At 39.1% G+C, this 20798-nt stretch overlaps 2 protein-coding genes across 3 annotated transcripts; one reads left to right on the forward strand and one right to left on the reverse strand.

Annotated features, from left to right (window-relative positions):
• Window positions 1-741: 741 nt before the first annotated feature.
• Window positions 742-3824, forward strand: LOC127350222 (angiopoietin-related protein 4). The gene is made up of 7 exons (XM_051376627.1): window positions 742-1313; window positions 1489-1599; window positions 1701-1788; window positions 2358-2471; window positions 2700-2795; window positions 2904-3200; window positions 3305-3824. Exons 1-7 carry the CDS (start codon window positions 837-839, stop codon window positions 3484-3486), a joined length of 1365 nt encoding a protein of 454 aa, XP_051232587.1. The 5' UTR covers window positions 742-836; the 3' UTR covers window positions 3487-3824.
• A 1638-nt stretch (window positions 3825-5462) lies between these two features.
• Window positions 5463-20278, reverse strand: LOC127350221 (dipeptidyl peptidase 9). Of its 2 annotated transcripts, none has more exons than XM_051376626.1 (21): window positions 20131-20278; window positions 17940-18030; window positions 16724-16968; window positions 15979-16091; window positions 14699-14872; window positions 13442-13610; window positions 13242-13352; window positions 12900-13028; window positions 12340-12401; window positions 12152-12252; window positions 11847-12024; window positions 11588-11747; window positions 11325-11404; window positions 10785-10955; window positions 10027-10162; window positions 9753-9898; window positions 8911-9057; window positions 8528-8680; window positions 8190-8332; window positions 7123-7234; window positions 5463-6730 (listed from the first exon to the last, which is right to left on the reverse strand). In XM_051376626.1, the coding sequence occupies exons 2-21, from the start codon at window positions 17993-17995 to the stop codon at window positions 6638-6640; spliced, it is 2679 nt and encodes an 892-aa protein (XP_051232586.1). In that variant the 5' UTR covers window positions 17996-18030; window positions 20131-20278; the 3' UTR covers window positions 5463-6637. The 2 variants fall into 2 exon arrangements, with proteins under 2 accessions (XP_051232586.1, XP_051232585.1); XM_051376625.1 differs by lacking the exon at window positions 20131-20278 and adding an exon at window positions 18201-18658.
• Window positions 20279-20798: the final 520 nt, after the last annotated feature.

The following is a 20798-nucleotide window of genomic DNA, read 5'->3' on the forward strand; positions in this document are numbered from 1 at the left end:
AAAACATCTGTCTATTTACAGTGTTGTGATGCAAAATTGGGATTCTTTAGGGATAAGGTTGATGTATATTTAATTATAGTTTGTATTGATTCAAAGAACTAGAATTTTCTTAATCATTTGAACATTTAATGGTTCCAAGTTCTCAAAATGGAAAAGTTCACTTTAGTAAATTCAGTATTTTGGGGTTTTGAAAAGTTGGTCAGACTAAAAAAAATGTATTTAATAAAGTCAGGTTGGGCTCTTGATATTGTTATGGGTTATTTTCATTGTTTGATGAAAATATTAATCTTTTAATGGAGAAAAGAATCAGCAGATTAATTAATAATGAAAATAATTGTTATTTGCGGTCCTAAACTGAATATTTGAGTACTTGAATGGATACTACAAGGAGCAGAGCTGGAAAAAAAATACTTTATTTCTATTAAAGATTTTATATTTTCACCAACAAAAACCCCTCCAAACTGTGTTTCACTGAATAAAATCAGATGCAGACTTGTAAAGTTCCTCAAAGTGCTTCCTAGAAAAGCTCAGTTTCAGCTTTTAAAAGGAAACAGAATCCATTTCATGTCAGTATTTAATCAGTAATTCAGACCATTGATTGCATCATGGTCCAAGTTCTCAAAAGGATGACCACTATGAAAGACTTTCCACACCCCCCAACTCCTCTTCCTCCCCGCCTCCAAGCTCCAGCAGCCAATCACAGGAAACTTCTGCTGCAGCACTGAGCTATAAAAAAGCCCCACAATGCCATTCAGCAGCGAACAACAGAGACAGAGACATCAGAACCAGATTTCAGATTCAGATTACAGACCACAGACTCTCAACAAGACACGAAGATGAAGATGCCACAGCTTCTCATCCTCCTGGTGACCATTTTGATGCACGCTGCAGCCGGTTTCCCCACCGACAGAAGAGCTCTGCCAAGCAGGGACAAACATGCCTCCTGGGATGACGTGAACGTGGTGGCTCACGGCCTCCTGCAGCTGGGCCAGGGTCTGAAGGAGCACGTGGACAAGACCAAAGCCCAGATGAGAGACGTCAATGCCAAACTGAAAGCCTTCAATGGCACAGTGGCCGACCTGGAGAAGAAGCAGCAGGAGCAAGACGAGGCTCTGAAGGCGAGAAGCAAAGAGGTGGAGGAGTGGGAGAGGCTCGCGGCAAAGCTGGCCGAGGAGGTGAAGGTAAATGTGGAGGAGGCAAAGAAGCAGAGCGAGGACCTCCACTCCAGGATGGACAGACTAGAGGAAAAGGTGGATGAGGTGCAAGTGGTGGACAGCAACAACAGTGATCACACAGGAGTCCCTTTTATCCAGGTGAGAGAAAGACACTATTCATCCATCATTTAAACCTTTAAATCGACTTCAACAGCTGATCTTACAGTATATTATTGAAACACCTTAATACCTCCATCCTAGAGGGAGAAGTTTGTACCTGTGGAAAACAACGATGCTGTGAAACTGACGTGTTATGTTTTCTTTCTGTTTCCAGAGGCTGGTGCTGGCTCAGAACAGACGCATCGACCAGCTGGTGGAGAAAATCAAGCAGCAACAAGACAAACTGGAGAAGCAGAGTCTGCACCTGCAAGCACTGCAGAGCAAGGTGAGCTATACGCAGTATTTCTGAGACAGGATGGTCTCTTGTTAAGGTTAAGTAAGTGTAAGTGATAGATTTTAGTTTCCTAACGCTGCTTTTCCCACCAGGTTGGACATAAGAGAGTAAAATCACACAGACGGAGGGACGAGGAGACGGCACTGAGGGGAGAGGCCGAGCACAGCAAAATCACATCAGGTAAGAAAACAAACTGTCCCCAAGAAAGTTTATAAGTGATGAAGAAGGGCAAAGATTAAGTGAACGATGGTTTTGAAAAGACTTTGACCAGCAGCTGCTGTGAGAGGTTCGACCTCTCGAGGGGCTGAAAAAGAAAAAAATTAACTGTTGAGTTAAAGGCTCACCTTCCACTTGCTGCAGATTTTCAACCATCACTCAGCAGCAAGTTACCTAATTTCTCACTCTTATTCTGGGCGTTGCTGCTTAAGTACTCAGGTATAGAAAGAAACCAGCACAGATCGCACATACAGAAGTATTTTGAGGTGAATGACATAAGAGCACACACTTCACCTTTGCACCTGAGTTTATAATAGTCGACTCACTGGCAGAGCAGCTCACATACGGTCCAAAGTTTAGGGGTAAAGCAGGTTTTAAAACACACCTACTGTACTGTATGTTCAGAGGACACACTAAGCTTTGCTCTTTGCACAATCTGAACTGAAGCAAAGGTAGTAAATCAAACCTGACCCCCGACTGTCCGAACAAAGACCTCAATCGTCTGATGAGTTTTTTTTATGTGTGTTTTCCAGGTTTGGCCAGAGACTGTCACGATCTGTTTGTGCAAGGGCAGCGAGACAGCGGGATCTACACGATCCAACCAGAGAGCTCCCAGCCCTTCAACGTCCTCTGTGAAATGACTTCAGGTGAGTCAGGTTTGAATTATAAAACAACTGTTACACTGCTGCAAAGCTGAGCAAGGAAAGAGTCTCAGCACTGGTGTTGGGTGTCAATAAACACCAGTAGGAAACAAACACTAAGAGCAGAAATGTGCAAATCTAAACAGCTCTTCCAATACAGCATCAATACAGTGAAACCTCAAAGTGTTTTAGCCTCTTAGCTCAACTGTTTCTCTCTCTCTGCTCTCTCTGCAGAAGGTGGATGGACCGTCATCCAGAAACGTCTCGACGGATCCCAGAACTTCAATCAGTTGTGGGAAAGCTATAAGAGAGGCTTCGGCAGCCTGAACGGTGAGTACAGCAAAAAACAGAAAGCTGGAAAACGTAATAAACATTAAATATCTTCATCACCTCAAACCACAGCAGCGAAAACTAATCTAAACATTTCTCATCCTTCAGGAGAGTTCTGGTTGGGCTTGGAGAACATCCACTCTCTCTCCAAACAAGGCCAGTACGTCCTGCAGGTGGAGCTCTCTGATTGGGCAGAAGAGCAGCAGCAGCAGCAGCCGGCTGCGGCTCGTTATCGATTCCAACTTGAGGGAGAGGAGCAGAAGTTTACTCTCCACCTGGAGGAGGAGTCTTCATCTGAGGTTCAGGAGAAAATAATGACGACCGGAGCCTCTGGTCTTCCTTTTTCCACGGCTGACAGAGACAACGACCTCGCTGCAGACGTCAACTGTGCTGAGCTGCTCTCAGGTATGTGAACAGAGAACTCTCTGCGTGGCTTCATACCAGGAAAGATGAGAATTAAACTTTAAATTTGTGGCTTTTATTTAAAGAAAAATGCTCTTTTGTTGCAGGTGGTTGGTGGTTCAGTGGTTGTGGTGAGTCTAACCTCAACGGCAGATATCCCAGAAGGCCGAGCGCGCTCAGACGACAGCAGAACAGAAGACAAGGGATGTTCTGGACATCCACAAAGGGACCAAACAGCTCGGTGAAGACGACTCTGCTGAAGATCGCACCCGCCACAATAAAGCAATAAGCAGCCTCAACAAGGACAAACAGCAGAGGAGCAAAGAAAACATTATTAACTTAAAATGTTAAAAGAAGATTATTGATCTCTCCTGATCAATCACTGCATCCTCAGATGTCTCTATGCTACGCCATACGAATACTCATTGTCTCAGTGGACTATTTCAGTCATATTGACAGTTTATTAACTTTATTCCCTTTATAAGGGTTTTAATTCTTAATCTTATTTTGTAAAAATTGTGTTTTGAACACGTCTACTTTAATAATGTATTATTTTCAACATTTATACACTTTTTTAAAAATATTTCATTTGTATGAAAATAAAGTTTTTAAAAAATGTTTGATAAATTCTGGCTCTTTGTTGATGCTTGAGAACGAACAGTGTAACTACACCCATACGGTCAATTAGCTACACACATAAATAAAACCATAAAAAGAAACATTTTACACGTTAAGATCATAAAATAACTGTTTCCTGGATGGCAGCTTATAATGAGGGCTCCTGTAAAGGGCTTAAAGCGCAGTAGATTTACACGGAGCTGGTTTAATTCAGTGGTTCCCAACGTTTCTACACCTTTTCTATCATTGAGTAATCTGACGACTCCTGAATAAGTGACATATTTTATGGATATTTCATATTATATTCAGTGCATAACAATAACAACACAGAACAACTGATAAACTGTACAATGAACACAAATACCGAACACAATAACTAACATAAGTTTGTGTAAAACACAGATTATTAGTTTTCCTGATATATTTAGGAACTTTTTTATACAATTCTGCTTTTAATTTAACAATCATACATACTTACCTAACAAATTAAGTGTTTTCTTCTCCCTGACTCCTTAAAATCAATAAGGCCTCGCAGCCCCCTGTGAGGAATTTATTTACTTTCAAGTCCAGTCTTTGCCTCAAACATGCGGCAGTCAAATTGCTATTCCTAAAATGTTATTAACCCCATTAGCATGTGAAATAATGTCGCAGTCTTCATCGCTGCTGTTAAGTAAATGAACATAAACCAGAACTGTTGGATGGCGTGTTCATATGGATGCAATGGGACAGATTTTAAGTTATTGGCTCTCTGTGGACACTTTTTCGTCTCACATACTTTGATTCTGTTTTAAGGTCTCCAGAGTTTGTTTGTTTGGCACTACTGCCCCCTGCTGGGGAAATGAAACACACTGCAGCTGTGAAACAACTCAGTCTCTCTCACAAACAAATGGTTCTTTTATTTATTTACTTATGTGGCAGGTTGGATTATAACATTACAGAAGAGGGTATTTAGTCTCACTTACAAATTATTTCTTCTTCTTTCTGCTGCTTTTGACCAGTGGTTCCCAAACAGTGTGCTGTGAAGTTATGAATTCATTTTTAATTTACTATATTAACACTTTATACACACATTGTTTCCATTAACTAATTTTTAATGAATTCTTAAAATATTTTGTGATATTTATTATCAGTTAGTAAATAAATAACAAAAAAAAAGTTTCACTTACAGCTTTATTGAGGTCATTCAATGGTGATTGTTAGGTGACTGAGGAGATATATTTGCATTTTACTTCTGAATCTGTTGTGATATGATTGATTAGTGTAACATTCAGGAGACCATATTGTCAGAAAGAGAAATATAATACGCATGGTTTTGTTTCCATTCGTCAATAATCACCTGAATATAGGTATTATTGTGTTTTTGTTACCTTAGAATGAGACGTTTATATCTAAAGACGTCGTGGTTCGCCTTCTGTGGAGGACGCCATGTCGAGCTGCAATGTTTCTACAGCAGCCGAGAAGGGACAGACTTCCCCGCTAGATGCAACTGAATCAAGGTTTAAATCTGTTTCATCTCCTCCTTTCCCCTAAACTCAAACATAAAAAGGCCCAAAACTGTTTATCTACCAAATGCCTGAACTTTTATTTCACAAAAAAAAAAAAAAAAAACAAAAAAATAATACATTTAATTTTTAAGACTTTGAAAAAGATTGTTCACTTCTGTTTATTTCTTCAATATCTGAGAGTACATTTAACCACGTACAGGTCATGAGAGCTCATCTTACAGATGGTCATCAGACACACATGTAACAAGGCATTTAACTGTTGTAGGTCCTCAGACGGATTCCCTGATATTTACTATACGAGCAGGCGCTCTTAAACTCTTGCAAGGCACCTCAGACTGCCAACAGTTGTCATACATCATCTTATAGATCAGTTTGTTGGCACCAAGGCAAATATGTAATATGTGCAAAAGTCCTCAGCAGCAGAAGAAAAAGAAGCACCCCAGAAAATTAAAGCAAGCGAGTGAAACAGCAACAGGTCGCTACATATTTCCACCATTTATGAATGCATAAGAATCCATAAAAATATTTTTTTTTAATACACGATAAAAATGTGGCATGTAATTTTTTTTTGTTTCCTGTAGATAGAAGTGTGGCACACCACATAAAAAGTAATCTATGACAGCACATGACAAAACAAAAAAACTACAGAGTACACAACGAAGGGGGGTTAAGTGCTTGCTTGAATGCTCTTAAAGAGCTTTACGTTCACTAATTTCACTCCAGTGTTTATTCACAGACACATAAACGATAACTTTTATCCGTTGGGTCCCAAAAAACCAAGTGTTCAATAAAAAAAAAAACAGGAAATGGCAAAAAAAGAGGGAGAGAAGAGAGAGAAATCTCCTGGGCAGCAGGTCCACTTATGTTCTTTTTTGCATTGTGCCAGCGATGGTGCAGCGAGCAGCATTTTAAAACATCATTGTCACACTGTGATTTGTTTTCAGCCCTGTTTGTGCTGGACGAACAGCGAAATCTGCTTGTTTCGGGGCTTAAAGCAATCCAGCAGATTTCCCTCTAATGTAAAATACAATGTAAAGACTACTAGACTTCGCTCAGTCTCGTTTATGGTGTTTATACTAAAATCTGAGTATCAACCTTGTAGTTGTTCACTGATGCTAAAACGCTTCCGCACCTTTAAGACTCTTGAGGTGGTTTCAGGTTTGGCATAGCTTGAATTTAACATATCGTGAAATCAAGCGAGAGAGAAAGGGATGGAGGTTTAAATAAATGGAGGAAGGAGGAAAGAGGAGGAGGAGGAGACGAGGAAAAGAGGGGAAGGAAGCGAGGAAGGGAAGATAAGTGTGTAGAAAAGGCTTATCAGAGGTTCTGCTGGAGGAAATGCAGCAGCGTAATCTCATAATGTTCTCCAGACTCTGGACATCGAATGCTGTGTCGCTCGTTGGGATAAACCTGGGGAAAAAAAGCCCCCAAAAAACATGTTTATTCATCATTTCACATTTTACATCCCCTTAAACCTTTAAGTCAAATGTTACTATTTGCATTTGTGGTTGGTAAAGACAATTATTCTCTCAATTAAGTTTGTAGATTTACTTTTCTTGATCAAAATATTGGACAAACTGTCTTGGTATAGTTCATTAACTAACAAAATAGACAGTTTTCTTTTATTTTATACTTATTTTATTAAAAATGTGCTCTATAATAAACACTGATGGATGCACGGTGATGTCCTTCTTTATACTACTGTTACTGGAGGTTTGACCTCTTCTAACTTCACCCATCCATCCTCTGTTTCACGTCTTTATCACACATTAAACTCTGTGTATGTGAGGAAATCCTCCTACCTGCAGGCTGTACGGCTTCCCTGCCCGGATGAGTTGAGACACCAGGAAGTTAGTGTGGAAAAAGTGCACATTTTCATCTAGAAACCCGTGAAGGATCAGCAACCTGTTGGGCCTGAATTTAACAGAAAGACAGAATCTCTTAGCAGTAGTAAATTAATGGGTATCATTCGTTCTTCTCATATTTAATATAGAATCTAAGATGTGTAAATTAAAACACAATTTGTTATTTAATTATTAATTCATGAATCAAACACACACTTCTGTTTTTCTGACTTTTCGATGAAATAAAAAAAACAGCCAGTGACTGAAGCTTATTTTGATATTTAAATGTGTCTGATTTGTGAGATCAGAAGATTGCTGTATTAAAAAGTATCAATATGTTTAGAAAATAAAAGCTCACAGTCTAACTTCAGAGAGTCCAGTTTTTAAGATTTCTTCAGTATTAAAGTCATTCAGTGATAGTTGTCAGTACACAACAAAAAAATAACTTAATTGTTAATACAGAAAACTTCATTTTCTAAATTTTCATGTTTAATTCACTGTATCCATGGCAACATTATACCTCCCTGTTTGTTGTTTATCTGTTCACACAAGTGAGGACTTTTAACGAGAATTTTTTCAAAATACAAACAAAAAACAACCTTATACTGATGTTTTAGTTTATATTCATTACATTAAAATTAGGTTGAACAATCACCCAAGCTTATATTTGCTTTCATTTCCTATTTTTATTCCTTATTTAAGCATAAAATCGATTCGATAAGATCGAAAATTGTGTTGGATTCATAAATGAATAACAAAATAACTCAGATTTTGGATTCCATATTCAATATGAAACGAATGAATGATACACGTATTTAAATGTAACCGATACTAACAGGAAAAAACTGACCAGAATCAAAATTGTACACTAGAGAGGTAGATAACACAAGGTAAAGTACAGTATAATGAGGTAAATATGAAGTAATTAGCGGCCTTTTGTCTCACAGTTGTCTGATGCACATAGCAACAGAATGGTAACACATTGTGAGCATAAATACTACACAAACAAAAACAAGCGCTCTCACTCATTGGGGAGTTTGTCGACATGCAGGGCGACAGAACAAGCCTCGTATCCTTTCTGGTTTTTGTCAGGTGTGTCCAAATATCGCTCTGTGTATCCGGTGTCATAGGCCATCCACAACGTCACTGGAGCTCCTGCTATGCCAACCTGCCAGCCAATAAAACAGAAGCATTTTGAATTTTCTATTCTATTCGGAAATATCACGAGATCAATGAAGCCGTTTTAGAATAACAGTAAAACAGCAGAGATCACTTAAGTTGAAATGAGGTAGAAACGGTAACTAAAGTAACTATTCCAGCTCCAGTTCAGCACAATAAGAGAGTAAACGTTAGTGGTTTTGACCTTGAAGATGTCGGGTTTGTGGATGAGTCCCATGAGAGACAGGAAGCCTCCGTATGACCAGCCGTGGATGGCGACGCGACTCAGGTCCACAAACTTGTACTTGTCAGCTATGTAGTGCAAACCCTCCACCTGGTCTTCAATCTCCACCTGACCCTGATCGGAGGAGAACAGAGAGGTAAACTCAGCTGGCATCAACACTCGTTCACTACCAATTTACATACAGTTAATTATCCACTATAACAAAAGGCTGCCGAAGTGAAATACATACAGTAACAAAACCATAAAACACCACATTTCAGTGTCAACAAACACTCTACAGGAGTCTGTTTGTATATTTCATCATCAGTTCCTGAAGCTGACAGATTATCTACGTTATAATTTACCATTTTGTCCTTCACAGCTCCTTCAAACTTGAGTCCCCGCTGACAGGAGCCCCGCCCATCGATCACCAATACAACGTAGCCCAGAGACGCCAGCGTGCTCAGCCGCAGGTACTTCACTCCTTTATAAGAGTTATTCACTAACTGGACCTGGAAGGAAGAAAAATGTGTTTACAAGAAATGTAATTTGGCCAAAAGATACTTTAACTAGTAAGTTTGAACTATTTCACTTTGACATCAACTCAGTCACAAGTTTGAATCCTTTCGAACTGTCCACAAGCAAAATCCATGTCCTAGTTTTTCTTACGCTACAACATTCAAAAGTTCAGATCACCAAAATGTCCTCGTCTCAATACCAAATCCATATTTTCTACTCATCATTCAGTTGATAACCTTTGCTCAACAGCTTGACTCATGACATCACAGCGATCAAGCGAGAATCTTGCCGGGCTTCAAGCTATGAGCTGGTGTCCAACCACAGTGGTTTGGACCAATCAGCGTTCTTTGAGGAACTACTGGCAGCTATAGCGTGAGCTACGGGCGTGGTAACACTAGGTGTGCATGAGAAGTGACCATGCCGGCTGCTAAGGAGGTTAGCGTAGATGATGTGGCATCAGTTATATCAGACCTGGACAGTAAAGAACAGAACTCAAGGCTTTTCTCTTCTCCCGACTTCTGCGACTACGTTATATGGCTCATTGATCTGACTGGTTGAAATTCACCTGTGGTTCTTTGTACCCATCCGACGTTTTCAGGTTATTCAGCTGACAAGACAAATTCGTTGTTGTTTTGGCTTTTACAGTTTACATGACATGAATCTAATGTAACAGTTGAAGAGATCCAACCTGCGGACCGCCGTAGACAAAGATAACGGTGGGATGCTTCCTGCCGGGGACCAGGTTGTGTGGTTTGTACAACATGCCGTACAGCTCGAAGCCCGACTTCCCTGTGAAACTAAAGATCTCTGGAGGAGTGCAGTCAGATGGGAAACCTGGGAAATAAACAACAGATATAAAATGATGATATGTAATTTATGCCCCTTTTTAAGATACGAGTTTCATCTTAAAACAGGTGATAAAACAATACAATCTGTTATAAACAGTTAAAAGTTTGTTTTACCAGAAGACTCCATCATGCTCGCCCAGAACTGAGGCTCTTTGTGCAGCGGGTCGCTGTCTGAGCCAATCAGCTTGTAGATGTGTACACACGGTGCCGCAGTCAAGCTGCTGTAGTGGCTGATAAACATGTCAAAGGTCTATATAGAAAACATAAAAGGCAGAGTTAAACAGTGTCCCCGACTATTCACATTTCTGCTGAAATCTGTGGAGACAAAACAAAGACATCTTAACCTCCTAATGCTGGAACACAAACCGCCTCGTTCTGTTTTTTAATTAAAGTTACATTCATGGGGTTTTGAAAGCTGATGCAGGCGGTGGTAATGAATATCATATAATTGTGTCAGAAGCTGAAGAAACACCATAGGAAGACTCACAACACACTTTATTTTATGTGTGTTTCAGGTTTTTCAGACTGTTTTATAGCTCAAACAGAAGCGTCCATCGTACCAGAGGAGAGTGACACTGACCCAAATAAAAGACAAATGTTGTCCTGATAATCTGTTCAATCTTTAAAAACGTACGTCAATTACAAGTTTAAGCTGCATAATTAGTTTATCTAAATCCTCTAGTTCAAATCAAGTACAATTAACTTTATTTTAAAGAAAATTCATCTTCTAGAAAGTGACGTACAATTAACATCACTGTACATTGTATTTATCAACCACAACCACAAATTACATCAAGTTGATGAAAAGTTGAGGAAAACTTCCCAATAAACTACAATAGCTTTGGTGTGTGTGAGAGAGAGCGGTAGAATACCTGGCTCACAGAGCAGCTGTGGGAGAAACCGGGTTTTGTGAGTCGAACGATTTCACCCGGTGACTCGTAGCTCACGACGTAGAGGTGATGCTCCAGAGGAGAGTCTTTGGTTCCCTGGAAGTAAACCAGCTTTGCTGCCTCGTCCACCCAAATCTGAGGACTGGACGAACGCTGTGCAAACACCACAGAGCAAGAAAAATGTAGGTTTTGTTAAAAATACAAATTATAAAAAGAATCTGCTTCAGTTAAAATACATAACCGTCTTATTCCTTTAATTTATTCTTACTGTTTGTTTTCTGGTGCTTTTATTTTTTAAGCTTTTTAAAAATGTTTAATTTTAATAAAAATATTAAATTATTATTATTATTATTATTATTATTATTATTATTATTATTATAAAGCCTGGATTATACATATCATACATAACATTTAAAATTCAAATGTTATTTAAATTTATTGTTGAGTATATTTTACACTTATTTTTCTTATATGGTATAACACGTTTTTACAACTCAGTGTTCTGGACACAGAAAGCTTTACCTTTGCTCCGTGATTGGCCAGCACCTCCCACTCCCCACTGGTTATTGTCACCTCCTCTTTGACTGGACACTTAAAATCGTCTGGTGAGAGAGGAGAGGAGTGAATTAACTCAAAGATCTACTGACTTGTTGACAATGCAGGGAACCAACATTTTCCCCTTTCCTCCCCCCAAAAGAGTCTTATATCTGTATACGTATGTATAGTAACACCTTCTCTGAGGATATTTTTGGGTACATGATGCCTGTGCTTGCTGATCGTGTTACCTTCAGAGTGCGTGTAGCCTTTGGCCCAGTTGTAGCTGCCCCGCTGTAACTCTGAGGTAATCTTATACAGGTGGCAGAAACCTGTTTTTGATTCATTTACAGTTATGAAGGTGATCTCATCATCACTGGTTTGGATGAATGGATGGAAGATGTCATGGACCTGAGAGGGAAATAAATGATCAAGATTTTAAACATCAACTCATCTCATCAGCGTAAATCATAAAGCTGAAAACAGAAAGATGTGGTGTTTGTTCCTCACATTGATCCAGATGTCGCAGGTCTCCTGGTAGATGATGAAGGGCTGGACGGCCTCTCCGAGGGCCTCCAGGCTCTCCTGCCTGCCTGCCTCGTCCTGGTTTGCAGGGATGAAGAGCGCCGGAGGCAGTAGGACCAACTGGAGGTGCTGCTGCCGTCGGTCCATCATGACCGCCCACGCACTGACACACACAGAGAGTGACGGGCGTGAGCATGTGCAGTATACCGACTCCATGTTACTTAATTCTGGAGCTCGCCAATGTTTTAAAAAGGTGCTTTTAAAATCTACCTTCTAGAGGGGAAACTTACTATCTGCCGTCTTTTGTCCATCCGGCTCTGGTGATATATTCGGCACCAGGAAACAGACTGGTGAAGGGAACCGGCAACACCTTTTCCTGTGTGCTGACGATCTGAGGGAGAAACACCAAGTCAACGTTTGAACAACTCTCTGAAGGACTTTCTGGTATCAAGTTTTACGGCACTGAACAAGCACTCACTTTGCCGAGATTGTCCGTCCTGATTTCTGCTATTTTGAGAGTGATATCAGGATTCTTGCTGCCTGGATACAAAAAAAACTGAGTTACGTACCAAAATATAAACAAACATGAACTCTTTCTGTCTGGATAAGCACTGTGAGCCATTATAAGAGTTATGGTCTACTGACTAAGCTACCCAACAAACATTTAACTATTCAAAAAGGATCCCTGTGGAGTTTTTGACCTCTTGTAGAACTTTGGAGCAGTTTTATTTTATCTTGTTTGTTTGCAACAATGCAGATGTAAAAGGAAAGGAAATGCATTCAACACCTTTTGTTAGGCCTTAAAATATACACACAGAGGGGTGTGAGGAACACTGAATGTAAATAAACTTTTGTTTGGTTACAGGAAACTCCACAGGGCAGCTTTAAATAAACGTGCCTGTTAAAAAATAATTTTTATCACATAAACAAAATAAAAGATAGAAAACAAAAAAGGCATCACTTCAATAGTGTAAATCAAAAGCTTTTTTAGTGTGTGTGTGTGTGTGTGTGTGTGTGTGTGTGTGTGTGTGTTTGTACCTGCGCGTGGGTATCTGTAGACATCGGTCTTACGCTCCTCTAAAGCCGGAGATGGAACGTGGATGATCTCGACCTCGGACTCGTCTACCTCCTCGTACAGAATCTGAAGAGTTTTACCGCCATCTGATTCTAAAGAGAGAGCGAGAGCAGATAAAACTATTAAAGCTGGTTTTGTTTACAGGAGAAAAACTTCTCTCAGGAACAAACTACACGTATTGTCTTTAAGTAATGTCTAAATACATTTTTGCTATTTATGCATCTAAAAATAATGAATCTTCATTTTAAAACTATTAATATTATGATTATGATGACAACTATAAGCTAAATATCTCTCTTACTCACCTTCACGAGCAGCAGGTGACCACCAGTATCCGGTGAAGCGGTCAAACTCTTCCTGTGTGACAAAAGTGGCGATACCGGCAGATTTGGTGTCCTCCTTTGGGTTATTAATACCTAAAATTATTGAGGAGAAAAATAAAAAACACTGTGGAAAAACATTCTCCAGGCACCAGGTAAGAACATCTGACCATCTCCATCCTGACCTTTATGGCAGAATGTCAGCCTCCTCTCTTCACCCGTCTCAATGCTGGTCACCCAAATGTCATTGTTGTTGATGAAACCGATGAAGTTGGGGTCCCCGGAGCAGATCTTGGGGTCCATGCGTGTGCCTGAACTCTGGCTCTTAATCTCAACAGGCTGCATAGGAGAAGTCTGCACAAACACACAGAAGAGAGGACGGAGGACATCCGAGGTCACAGCTGCTGCATACGGTCATAAACAATAAGTGAAGACTGGTATTTGGTGTTTAATACACTGCAGCTGTCCATCTCTGAATGTGAGGATTTAGAATTTTTCAAATAAACTAAAAAGGATCAAGTTTAGCTCTGTGAGTTGAGGAAATTCTTCTACTTCTTACACTAAATAAAAATTTTAAAATATATGAAAAATGCTTTAAAACAAAGCTGGAAACAGGACAATCTTTCTTGGGAAAAAAAAGTTGGATATACATTTTCACAGGATAGCAACAATCTCTTACAATGTCAATGAAGATCTTTTATTTTTGGTTATTAAAGAATTGTGACTGGAGCTGAAAACACCGAGTCAATTAGAAAACAGAAAATTTTGCAGCAACAATTTTAATCTATTTATCAAATGTATAAGTACATTTTAAAGCAAACAAATCTTAAAATGTACTGGTTCCAGCTTAAATAATGTCTTCTATGACGGTTGGTTGGACAGAAAAAGAAACATCTGAAGATGTTTCTCTGGATCTGGAAAATGATGTTAATGTATTTTGACTTTTTCTGACATTTCATGGAAAGAAACAATTAATCAATCAATCAATCAATCAAGAAAATAATCATCATATTTTTAATAAATTAAAATAATTGTGAACATTAAACAAGATATGTTCTGATTTTACAGTTAAAAAGTAAAAATTTCTGATGGACAAACTGTGCAATTATTTTTAAAATAGTATCTTTGGTATTTCTTTCTTATCGTCTACGACAATACTACCTGTGATAAGTTAATATTGTCCGATAATTCAATCAGCATTGCTCTCTTCTGTAGCTGCTATCCTCTGCAGAGTCGAGGCGGTCTGGACATAAGTTCATGATACACTGGCCAAGAAACAGAGAGCAGCCAAGTTCAAATGTATCTAATCATATTTTTACTGGAGAACTCAATAGAGGCTGAAAAGTGGGTTTAAAAAGCCAGAAATCTTCCCCTCTGACCACGTACTTAAGGCACTGGCAACCATATCACTGACAGTCTTACTTAACTGAACTTTAACTCACAATGAAGCTGTTGTTTCCACCATCACGGCAGTAGTACAGAGTGCTGTTGGCCTGGAACAGAATGAGACCACTGGGACGGTGGTAATCATAGGAGGTTATGCCAGACACCCCCAAACGTTTCCTCTCTCGCAGCAGTTCCTCCTCCCGCGAGAAGCCCCCGTGGCGAGGGCTGGCCTGAGGTCAGGGGTGACAGGAGGACACACAACGTGATAATGCTGGCCGAGTGAAGTCATAGTCAAAGAGAGTTTGTTCAGGGCATGGAGGGAAAAAAAACAAACGGTAAGAAGACATGACCATACTTAATTAAAGTGAGAGAATCGCCATGAACCGATAAACCCAGTTTGAAAACCACTGAAATAAACAGAAGATCTTCAAATTCTTTTGTTTATGAAATCAATACAACCACACTGAACATCTACCCCATGGGCTGTTTTATTTTATTGTAGCCCAAGTGGTCCAGATTATTTTGCCTTGAGGAGGTTTACAACAGTAGTTTGATGAAAAGAATGCGTCACAATCATCCTATAAAAAATTAACAGGGTTCCACTATTTAAGAAATTATTTTCCAGGGTTTTTTCTTGACATTACTGGACAGCACTGGCTCCTAAACAGTCTTATAATTCACCAGCAGGCCTTTTACTGACTCCTTTCTTAATGATGCAGGGTTCATGATGAAGTGTCTCAGGTTCATTGCAGGTAGGTGATCAGTGTTTATGGGCGTATTTGGCTGTTCTCACCATCGCAAGAGTGTTTGCTAAATATACAATTAACATAGCTGTGGATGTATTTAACAACCACAACAACATTCGATCATTAAGTTGGATGCATGTAGGTGTTTCATATACAACATCTCCAATGGGCTTCTCTGTGAATTCTGCTCGAGACAAAAATAAACCAGGCACTTAAAAGATCGCTGTACGTCAGTTTAACTTCTCATCTTGTGTGAACAGTTAAAAAAAAAAAAAAAACGATGGACATGTGAGCCAAAATGGAAAGGGAACTGTGCAGTTTATCCTACCAACAGTTGAGTTTCAAACTAATTATGCACCCAGGTTTATATAGGTGATCTAGGCGAGGAGCTAAAATACCGTACTATGAATATTTTCCATGACAACATAAAATATTTCCAGGATTTTTGGTCATTTTAGTCAAATTCTAGGTGTTTTCATGACTGGAAAAGTAGTCTCTGAATTTCCAGGTGATTCCCTGATTAAATTAAAAAGGATCAATGACATTAAAATTCCAGAGAGTGAAGGAAGAGGACTAAAGATCCTCCTCACCTTAAAGTGATCCAGCAGCTGTTTCCATGACAAAACCAACAGAGCATCTTTGCGGACCTTCTTGGGAATGTCTGAGTAGAGTAATGCATTGTCCCTGCTGGCGTAAGGCATTCCTGTAACAACAGAGAGCACAGATCAAGTCAAGCAACCCGGTCCTGAGATTTCCTGAGAAACCTGATTACTGCTACAGTGCATTTAAAACTGGTTCTGCTTCTCTTCTTCCTGTATGATGGTTGAACGCTGGTGCAAAACGGCAGCTTTAGAACAAAAACTACCTTTTGATCCTGACAACAAATCTTAACACAGATGTTTTAGTATGCAGGAAACATTTATCAAATACCACAGTACTCTAACTGTGCAGTCCACAGGAAGAAAACTACGACTATGAAACATTTCTCAGCAGCCAAAGTGAGAAATGGCAACAAAGAACGGCAGAAATTCTCTGCACTGCAGCTGCTACTGAACAAAAAAAAACGAAAGCGGGGCAAAAAAAAAAACCTGTTCCTAGTTGAGTTTCATGTTTCCTGCAGCAGACTTTGGAGATCTAGTGAGCCTGAAAACAGTTGCAGGCTGGTACCTCACCAGTCTTATACACAGATTACTCACAGAAGCATGTTACCTTTCAAAGTGACCGAAAGGAATCTGCAGGCCAACAGTGACTGTTAAAAGCCCCCTACTGAAGCTGGACTGCCTGAAAATGAACAAACTACTGAACAACCCTGTCGAGACCCAGCTCTCAGCTCACCAAGGTAGTAGATGCGGTGGGAGTGCGGACTGGCCTCGTCCTTCTGGATGAACTGGAAGTCGTGTGGCGCCTTGCTGATAACCATGCCTGTGTTCTTGCGGCTGTTGTGGATGATCTTCCGCAGGCCGTCCCATGTGTGCTTCTCCACGTGGAACTGGGTGGGATTCACATCCTCCATCTCCACCACCTCAGTGCTGTCCGAGAGCTCGTCCACCCCCATCATGCCTGCCAGTGCCTCTGTGACGCTGAGGACAGACACTGAAAGATCAGCTCAGACACACGATGGGAACTACTGTAGCTATTGTGTCAAACAGGGTCTGTGTCGGTCTGTCGGTCGATCGGTCAACCATTGTGGTCCAGACTAAAATATCTCAACAACTACTGGATGGACTTTGGTAATTGCTTAACTCATTTCCATCAGCCTCAGCTGTATGTTGTGCTAATTAGCAGGGTTGTGAACATTGTAATAATTCCCTTCTGGGCTGCTACTCATCAGTATGTACGCGTTAACTTTAGCATTTAGCTCAAAGCAACACTGTGCTTACATTACAATAATAAAAGCTAAATGGTAAATGGACTGTTTTGTAAAGTGCCTTTCTAGTCTTCTGACCACTCAAAGCGCTTTTACATTACATACTACGTTCGCCCTTTCACACACATTCACACAGTGACGGCAGAGCCCATCAAACAGAAAGTAACTCGTTCATTCACATTCACACACCGATGACGCAGCATCGGGAGCAATTTGGGGTTCAGTATCTTGCTCAAGGACACTTCGACATGCAGCAGGGAGGAGCCGGGGATCGAACCACACAACCTTCCGATTAGTGGACGACTCGCTCTACCACTGAGCCGCCCACAAATAAAAACAATTTAATATTCATTAAGCACTTTTCAAACCTGTCACAAAGTGCTTTACATGGAAAAAGATAAAACTATTCGACACAATACAGTTTAAAGAAAATCAGGCCACTGAAAGCAAATAACGTAAAAGTACAGATTTTCAGAAGTGACACTGATTCTTCAAGCCTCAGATTTTAGGTTATTTATTTACATTATTTAATACATTTCCTAATTTTTATGTATTTTCTAACATAAACAATATATTTTGGCAGCAAAAACTACAAAAAAAAACTTTGCTTTGACCCAAATTCTTAAAAAAAAACCAAACAAATATGGTTCAGACAGCTGTGAGGGTGAAGACACCATCCCATACCTTTTCTGGCCGTCTCCTGTTTTATCTTCAATTTTCAGCCTCTTTACTTTGTGCATTAACCGTTCAACGACCCTGGACCAGACCTGACACCCTGCGGGGGAAAACCAGGCAAACACATGAGACCTGAAGACGTTTGTGTCAAGATCCAAATCGTTTTACATGGCAGCACCTGATCTAACTGACAATCAAATCATTTAAACCAGATCTGTGTAGATCAGGCCCTAAGCTAAGCTCACATGGTATCAAAAGTGAAACGGTTACTAAGGTGACGGCCCCATTCAGGGCAGACATCTCTGTGCTGCTTCATCGAGGAGCTCTTCGGCCGACAAACCGCCACACTTCCAGCTGTGTGTTCCTGATATGGAGTCTCACTGAGAGTGACTCAGCCGCACGGCGCTGACGCTTCAACGTCTGTCTCATAACTGTGGCAAATGTTACACAGTCACTCCACATTTTATTGGAGGCTGTTCTGTCTCTTGGGGCCTAAATGAAGTGCAAATTCTACAGAAGTTAATTCCCAGAAAACACTGCGGCAGCTTCCTTCGTGTAAAATTTCCAAGTAGAGTGAATCATGACGCAGGAAAACAGAAAAGAGTCCAAGTCTGGAAGTTAACTTCCCCGTTTACAACCACCTTTGACCTCGATCTTCGGTCATGTGACCTCCGTCCACTGATGAAGGCTGTGAGATGATTTTAAAAGCTCCAGAAAAATCTATAAAAAGGAGAACTTGAGTTTTGAGTTTTAAATGGCTAAAACATCTGTTTGCCCCAGATTTTTACTGAATATAAAATCTATATATTTCTAAACTGTAACTGCAGTGAAATAACACGATTCCTCGGTCTGTCCATCCTGATGTCCTTTATTTTATTCTACTGTTTTGTCTCTTTTACTTTCTTTACGATATAAACAGTCTTATAAATTATGATTTAATGTGTTTAAAAGCTGTATTATAATCACTTTGGACTGACATTATGTTCACATACATAAACCCACACACGCCTGTCTTGATTTAAAATGAACATTTACTCTGGCTCTACGTAGTTACGACCATCTAGATGCTCACAGTTATTTTTTACATTTAATAGACTAAATGATGGCATTATATATCGACCATCGACAGCCCTGCTCTCTAAATATCAGGCACCGATAAACTAATATCGGTCGACCACCAAGTGAGATGCAGCAATAATTATTCTCAAATATTATATTATATTATATACATTGTGTGTAAAAATATATATATAAATAACTCAACTGGAAACAGTCTGTGCCCCACAGCTGCAGTTCTGTTCACTTTACATAAACTTTGCTGGTTTTAATTGGTTATTTTTTAACAGATTTTTGGATATTAAATCATGAACGCCTCAAATATGAAACCTCATATAAATAAGAGAAAACCTCATTTTCTACACTACCAAAAAAAATTTTAATAAATACAATATATACAAACAAAAAGGGGGGGGGCCCTTTTTGTTTGTATATATTGTATTTATTAAATTTTTTTTTTGCCAATGTTACAGAAAACAAATAGTTTGTTTCCTTTTTTACACATCAGCTCATAAAGCTAAAAATAAAAACAAAAAGGTCCACAAACAACAATAATGAAATATTAGTTTAAAGCCCCACAATAATTAATTATAATGAATAATAATGAATTATTATTAGTTTAAAGCCCCAATAATAATAAACAATAATGAATTATAACTCATAATAATGAATTATTAGTAGTTTAAAGCCCCAATAATAATAAACAATAATGAATTATAACTCATAATAATGAATTATTATTAGTTTAAAGCCCCAATAATAATAAACAATAATAAACAATAATGAATTATAACTCATTATAATGAGTTATTAGTTTAAAGCCTCAATAATAATGAACAATAATGAACAATATTGAACAATAACTCATTATAATGAGTTATTAGTTTAAAGCCTCAATAATATTGAACAATAACTCATTATAATGAGTTATTAGTTTAAAGCCTCAATAATAATAAACAATAATAAACTAATAACTCATTATAATGAGTTATTAGTTTAAAGCCTCTCTCTGTGTTCACTGCAGGTTTCTTGGAGCTAGCTCGTTAGCCGCCCATCAGACAGGAACTAGCGACTTGTTTCTGCCCACAAAAACACATTAAAACTAAATAAATAAAAACAACACTCGTCGATTGTTAGCTCACACCTTTCTGTCCAAAGACCCTGAACGCGTTTCTTCCTTGTGCCGCAGTAACGTGGCGGTGCGGGGTCGGAATTAAATGACAGAAGTCAGGTAGTTTCCAGAGAGCAGGTAGCTTAATGCTAATATGCTAACAACGCGGAAGTAGCCGGGAGGGATCGAAGATTACAACCTGTAACCCGGATGTGAACCGAACTTATTTTATTTATTTTATTTTATTTTTGTCGCTTTTTAACAGCAGGAATAATGACCCTGCTGTTCTATGGAATAATAATAATATTAATAATAATAATAATAATAAATTCATAAATCTGTTTTTTAATTTATTGATCTGCGTACTGGTGGGATTTCACTTTATTTAAACCTTTAGTTTAATCTCAGATTTAAAAAAAAAAAAAGCACCAGTGACTCCTCTCTTTGCTTTAAGGCTGCAGCAGGTGATTACTTTCATTATCGATCATTTTCTCTATGGATCAATCAATCAATCGTTTGGTCTTGAGATATGAAACAAACAGTGGAAACGTGTCCACCGCTGTCTTTGTGAGCCCACTGTGATGTTTACAAAGGTCTCGTTTTGTCGGATCAACAGTCCAGAACTCAAAGATATTTAATTTACAATATTAAAACAGAGAAAGGCAAATCTTCACATTGTAGATGCTGGAACCATCGATTTT

Source organism: Dicentrarchus labrax, unplaced genomic scaffold, assembly GCF_905237075.1.
Source record: "Dicentrarchus labrax unplaced genomic scaffold, dlabrax2021, whole genome shotgun sequence".
Taxonomy (NCBI): Eukaryota; Metazoa; Chordata; class Actinopteri; family Moronidae; genus Dicentrarchus; species Dicentrarchus labrax.

What these genes read in the sequence shown, in the direction of transcription:
- LOC127350222 (XM_051376627.1), top strand. Translation starts at nt 837, where the DNA reads ATGAAGATGCCACAGCTTCTCATCCTCCTGGTGACCATTTTGATGCAC. An exon ending in CAGGAGTCCCTTTTATCCAG is followed by an intron (nt 1,314 to 1,488) that starts GTGAGAGAAAGA and finishes TTCTGTTTCCAG; the next exon opens with AGGCTGGTGCTGGCTCAGAA. An exon ending in CTGTGCTGAGCTGCTCTCAG is followed by an intron (nt 3,201 to 3,304) that starts GTATGTGAACAG and finishes CTTTTGTTGCAG; the next exon opens with GTGGTTGGTGGTTCAGTGGT.
- LOC127350221 (XM_051376625.1), bottom strand. Translation starts at nt 18,246, where the DNA reads ATGAAGCAGCACAGAGATGTCTGCCCTGAATGGGGCCGTCACCTTA. An exon ending in GAGCATGATGGAGTCTTCTG is followed by an intron (nt 9,899 to 10,026) that starts GTAAAACAAACT and finishes TTTATTTCCCAG; the next exon opens with GTTTCCCATCTGACTGCACT. An exon ending in GTCGACAAACTCCCCAATGA is followed by an intron (nt 7,235 to 8,189) that starts GTGAGAGCGCTT and finishes TGTTAAATTCAG; the next exon opens with GCCCAACAGGTTGCTGATCC.